This window comes from Empidonax traillii, unplaced genomic scaffold, assembly GCF_003031625.1.
Source record: "Empidonax traillii isolate 1590-97213 ecotype Southwest subspecies unplaced genomic scaffold, ASM303162v1 scaffold108:size1079785, whole genome shotgun sequence".
Lineage (NCBI taxonomy): Eukaryota > Metazoa > Chordata > Aves > Passeriformes > Tyrannidae > Empidonax > Empidonax traillii.
Window position 1 is genome coordinate 838801 of NW_020955301.1, and position 6000 is coordinate 844800.

Consider the following 6000-nt stretch of genomic DNA (forward strand, 5'->3'; position numbering starts at 1 on the left):
AACTGTTTTGAGAGTCCTTTAAGAATTTTTTTGTTGATTGAATGAGGTACATGTGTCCTAGAGCAGCATGTTAATATATTTCTTGATATTTAATGTTAATATATTTTTTGATACTATGATACAATTTGAGTATTTGTCAGGTCTTAAATTTTCTGAACTACTTAGTTTTATCATTTTTTTTTAAAACAATCTACCATAATCCATGTCACCTTTTGTATCCCCATTAGTCCCTGCTCAAGTGTTACAGAAAATATTTTTAAGAACTTCCTATTTATACAACTGTTGCTTTTTAATATCATGTCGTATACCACTGATCATTTTACAAAGCTGAAACTCAAAAAAATCATCAACTTTGAACTCCATTCTATTTTTTGCTTTAATCTGATAGAAGAAAAACGACCCTTTGATTTTGAATTCTTTGCCCAACTGCTTGAGAAGGTCTTAGCAGACGAGGAAAAGAGGAAGCAAAAGACTGTTAAAAGCCAGAAGCCAAGGGAAAGAAAGTCACCAAGGCCTCGGAAGAAGTCAAAAGGTACTTTAAAAGAGTGCTTGAGATGGCATTACAGAACAGTGGTCAGTAATGTGTTGCTAGATGAAAGATCACATAGGGAATCTTTTCCTTCTCTGTTTTGGAGAGGGCAAGAGGATCCTAGCTTCTTAGTATAACTTTTCAGGCATAGTTTACTGACTTGTGGGGTAGTAGTAATTACTAACAGCAGAAATGTGAGACTGCAGTGAAATTAGTGCTCTTGCACAATGTGAAGTTCTGACATTCTAATTTACCAGTTGATAAGTATCTCTGTGAGATGCTAATGAATTCACTTGTAGAATCCTTGAGTCAAAGTTGTATATTTGGCAAACTCTTCTGTGATTTAATTTAGATATGTCTTACGTTTAAAACCCTCTTCTTTTGAGGGTTCTGTTCGTCTGTTAGCAGCAGTTTGACTTCCTAAGTCCGAAGGGTGTGATTCTTTTCAGAGACTCTTATAAAAGTTCTTTTATCTTTCTTGTCTGTTCAAAATAAAGATTATATTTAATTACTGTAATAGTGTCTTATTACTTTAGTTCCTGGGAAAGGACCTTCCACCCATGTGTCTAGATTAAAAACAGTTATACTGACACCATTTCATAAACATTGTGCTAATTCTGTGGGGTTGTTCACTTGTTTGTTTTATAAGGACCCATTCTTTTGTAAGTGGTATTGTGTGACAAACAAGTGAACAACCTTTTTAAAGGGGATGCTAGCTAGGAAACAAAATCACTGTTTAACTCTCAAAGTTGAAATAGTTGCTTTTTCTATAGCCTTGATTTTTTGATTTGATTAAGTAAAATACCCCATTTGTTAGGACTTACAGCCATATAGAGAAATTCTGTTTGTACGCATTATTGTACATTGTAGGTTAAAGGTACTTAGTGTGTAAAGCAATGTGAGTATGCTTTTCTACTTCTCTTGCATTTTAGACTTTTAATTACAGGGAAAAAGTTCCTTTAAGAGTAATGAAAAGGACAAGAAAGGGTTCTTGGTGTTTCATGTTCTACATAGTCACAGGATTAAGACAAAATGCCCTTAAAACTGCAGAGAGGAGAATTTTAGGATCTCATTAAACCCAGAAAATAACTTGTCAGTTACTAGCTAGATAATATTTCAGCTTTCTTGTGTAAGTAAGTATGATCAACTGCAAAACATTTCATGGTAAAAAATAACTTTCTCATGGCATATATTCTGCAGCCATCATCACCTCTTTCTGCAGGGATACGATAGTTCTTTCTGGAAGAGTGGTGTCTGTTTTCCCTGAACCCAAATGTGACTCTGTAACCCACTAAAAAGCACAGGAACAGTAACATTTACTGCATTTGCTTTAGATCCCATATTGACCTTCCCCCTGTGAAGTGTCCTGTGTACAGAATGTGTTTTGCATTTAATGTTGAAGTTAATCTGTGCTGAAGCTTTTCTGTTAAGTCAGTGACTGCCTTCTCATGGTGCTGCTCATATGTCTGGCAAGTATCTTGGCAGTGATGTATGAATACACAACATGTCGCTGGTAAAAATGCCTGTGCTGTTTGTGGCTGTGTGTTACTCTACCAGTCTATTAACCAGGAACCATAATGTCTCAGCAGCAAAAGCTGCCAGCACAGAAGCTGATAATGATCAAGATGAACTTCAGGAAGCCAGAATTTCTGATGAAGAAACAGAAGGAGATGGCGTGATGGCCGAGAAAGAAAATGAGGAATCTTTGGGCGTTTCTGAACAGGCAGAAGAACAGGCTGCGTTAGAAGCATTAGCAAAAAAGAAGAGAAAGAAGAAGAGAAAAGATGATCTTGAAGAGGAGGTAGAGAATATTCCAGAAGAAATGTCTGTCCCTTCAAAAATTGCTGAAGAAGGGAAATCCTCTAATAAAAGTAAGAAGCAAAAATGCTCAAACGTTCAAATATAAATTTTATATAAAGACATTGTGAACTTAAAAAATGAGAATTTTTTCTTTGATTTCTGTTGCTGATATCTATCTTCCAAGGTTGTGGAACAATGCCTTTCAAGATCAGCTTTCTTACTAAATCTAAACACTGTTTTAGCTGAGAACAGTTATCTCAAATCTTAACACTTCGTCTTTTTCTACTGGGATTTTTAGTCTTAAATTAACTCTTCTTCACTGCAGCTAGGATTTGAGAATTGGAATTCTAAGGTGCTTCCCAGAATGTCCAAATTGATTTATTCTTATTAATTATCAGGGAAAAAAGTGGTACATGATACAAGCAATGATAGTCATACTGCCTGTAGAGAAGAACTGGTCTGTGCTATTGAAGGAAAACAAGATGAAACTGCTGTTACAGAGGAAGAGAGATCGGAGTCCTTTTTACCAGTGAATGACGAAATGGAGAGAGAAGATTGTGTTGATTTATGCAGGTAATGTTTATAATGGAAAACTTAGGCTAAAGAAAAAAGCGTTAAAAGTTTTAATATTGCTTTTATTTATTCATGTTAACTGCCACAGAGCGTGCAGGTTTGGTTTCTGAGAACTGTCTCGGCTTTTAGTAAGCTGTTCTTGATTTACACCCTCAAAATATTCTCTGCCCTGGTGGGCTGCACTTGCAAAATTGATACATCAATACTGAAGTCACTTCCAAAACTGATTGCATTTTTTTTTTGAGTGTTTAGGAAAAACATTGGTTTATCCTAACTCCTAATATTTCTGTTCAAGCACTGTTTGATAATGGTGCTAAGTAGTGTTGCTATATGCTTGAAAAGTTCAGCTGTTTTTAATAAAATGGCTCTTGTGGAAAAAGAATGTTGCTTCGACTTTATTTGTGCAGAATCTGTGTGGGAGGCTAGCTTTGGTTTGGTTCAATTTTTGGGCATACTTTTACTACAAAGAAAGTGAATGTTTATTAAACTTGATATATGTGAAAGCGGTAAATGTGAAAATTCATTATGAACCTGTGAGTGTGACTTGAGAGTCTGGCATGTTAGTTGTATAGCTGTATTGTGACTAAAGGTTCTGAGGATCTGTATAAAATAACAATGTCCTTTAATAGCTCATTAGAAGCATGTGAAGGAACAGCTGTTTGCCTTTGAACTCAATATAGAAGGTCCCAAAAGATAAGAGGAAAGAAGCTTCTTCATACAGTGTTCTCGTTAAAGTTTGTGTTTTAAAAACAATCTAGTCTAGATCAGATTTCAACATCATTTTATAGTAGCAATGCAAAAGTAGAATTTTGTTTTAAAGCTCTTATTCTGCAAATATCACTAAAACTTGTAAGATTCTCTGAAACGCAAGTACTTATGTCAAAATTGGATTGTTTTTTTGTGCAACTTGATCTATCTGTAAACAGTAATAGCTTTTTTTCCTAAAAATACACTAATGTTCCTGTATGCTTTTATTTATTTCAGCTTTGAAGATGTCAGTGATGTTATATTAGAAATGGAATCAACTAAACCAAGAACTGGAGATATTAGAGATGATACATCTCAGGAAAGCCAGATTTCGGAGTTACCAGTTTCAAAGGTTGGGAGCCAAGAAAGGCGATCTGAAGAAACTAGAGAAACAAAGGTATTTTTATTTTTAATATAGTTCTTCTTGAGACCTTGCCCATTATCATTAGAAGTGGTTTGTAAATCAAAGCCTTTTTTTTTGTTTTTTTTTTTTTTGTGTGATGATTTCACCACTGGGTGGACAAAAGTCAACAACTCCAAGAATATCACCAAAATTTAGATATTATCAGTTTGGCTGGGTTTAATGGGTTAACTGTTAACCTGAATTTGTTCAGAGAGTATGCATGCTTGGCCTGTGTCACAGACAAATAGAATAGCAGAACAGTTTAATTATCCAGAAGTGAAGCATTTCAATATGAACAGTTAAACCTTGGAGCAGGATTTTGCTGCCATATGCTTACTAGTGCAGCGTTGGAAACTGATTTGAACAGGGTGAGCATTAGGTTATTTGTGCTGTCTCAGAGTGGAAACTTCTATAAACTCTTGTCCACTGTACTGGTTAACATGGGGTGTTCCAGAAGTTAAAAGGAAACTTGACCAAGATTGAATGATATTTCTTCAGCTGTATTCTGATCAGGTCCAGCAGTTTAGAAACCTCTGAGATTGTGTCTAGTTTATTTTGAAGCCCTTGATACACCACTTTACTCATGACTTTACCTAACTGCTTTTTTGCATCTATCTGTACTTCTGTGATGAATTGCATACCACAGCTGAGATAATTATTTACTTAATTAAAAAAGGGTATTCTTTGGAGTGTTTTAAGCATGCTGCCTGGTAGTTTAATATGCGCTATACTTCCATTGTTAGGTTCCTGTTCATCTTTATGATGTTCTTGTTCATCATCTCCAAGCTATTCTTGTTTATAATGCCATCTCTTCTTCTCTCAAACAGTATTGTTTTCAAGGTGAAAAGGTCTAATTTTACATTTCTCCTCATACAGAGAAAGTTCCATTCCCCTGATAATAATTCTATCCCAGCTTGATTATAATTTTTGGAATGTCATATCTAAAAGTCTGAAGAACAAATAACTTGCCTGTTGCCTTAGGGAAAGACTAACATGTAGAATTTCCTAATATCTTACCAAAAACTTTCCCCATAAGATCATTCTTTGTCTAAGAAAGTACAAAAGAAAGGGAGAGCAGTAAAGAGTGTCTACCTTGACTTCAGTAAGGCTTCTAACCCTGTCTAACACACTCTCCTCTAACATCCTTGTAAGGGAGCTGATGAAGCATGGAGTGGATGAGCAGACAAGGAAGTGCACTAAAAACTGACCAAATTGTTGGGTTCAGAGGTTTGTGATCCATGGTACAAAGTCCAGTTGGAGACCAGTAACCAGGAGTGTACCCTGTGGGTCAATACTGTGTCGAATCATCCTGTTCAACAGGATTCAACACCTTCCTGAATCATCTGGATGATGGGGCAGGGTGTTACCTCAGCAAATCTATAGATAAGAAAGATCTGGAAGGAATTGCTGAGACACCAGAAGAGTGTGCTGGCATCCATAGGGACTGGGAGAGGCTGGGACAAAGGGGCTGACAGGAACCTGAGGAAGTTCCACAAGGGGAGATGCAAAGTCCTGCCCCTGGGGAGGAACAACCCAAGGCAGCAGCACATGCTTGAGCCAAAGAGGTGGAAAGCAGCTTTGCAGGAAAGAACCTGGGGGTCCCGGGGGTCTCAGAGTTGATAAAACAGCTGGGCTGCATTAGGAGGAGCATTTCCTGCAGTACTGAGCAGTTCTGGGTTCCCCAGTAGGAGAGACATGGACATGCTGGACACAGCCTGTCAAAGGGTCTTAAAGACAGGGAAGGGATTGAAGCATCTCTTGTAGGATGGAAGGCTGAAAGAGCAGGAATGGTTCAGCCGAGAGGCAAGGCTCAGGGGGATCTTCAATAGCTACCTAAAACCTAAAGGGAGGATGCAAACATGACAGACAGGCTTTTTCTAGTGGTGCCCAGTGCCAGGACAAGAGACAATGGGCAATAAAATAGAAGACAAGGAGATTCCCTTAGAGT

At 37.1% G+C, this 6000-nt stretch overlaps 1 protein-coding gene across 1 annotated transcript in view; it reads left to right on the top strand.

The window, feature by feature from the left end:
* Nucleotides 1-6000, top strand: part of BDP1 (B double prime 1, subunit of RNA polymerase III transcription initiation factor IIIB) — a 56431-nt gene that overhangs the window by 11252 nt on the left and 39179 nt on the right. Inside the window, exons 9-12 of the mRNA XM_027882620.1 lie at nucleotides 389-532; nucleotides 2119-2400; nucleotides 2728-2902; nucleotides 3887-4046. Coding sequence (XP_027738421.1) covers nucleotides 389-532; nucleotides 2119-2400; nucleotides 2728-2902; nucleotides 3887-4046 — 761 coding nt within the window. The remainder of the gene's footprint in view (nucleotides 1-388; nucleotides 533-2118; nucleotides 2401-2727; nucleotides 2903-3886; nucleotides 4047-6000) is intronic.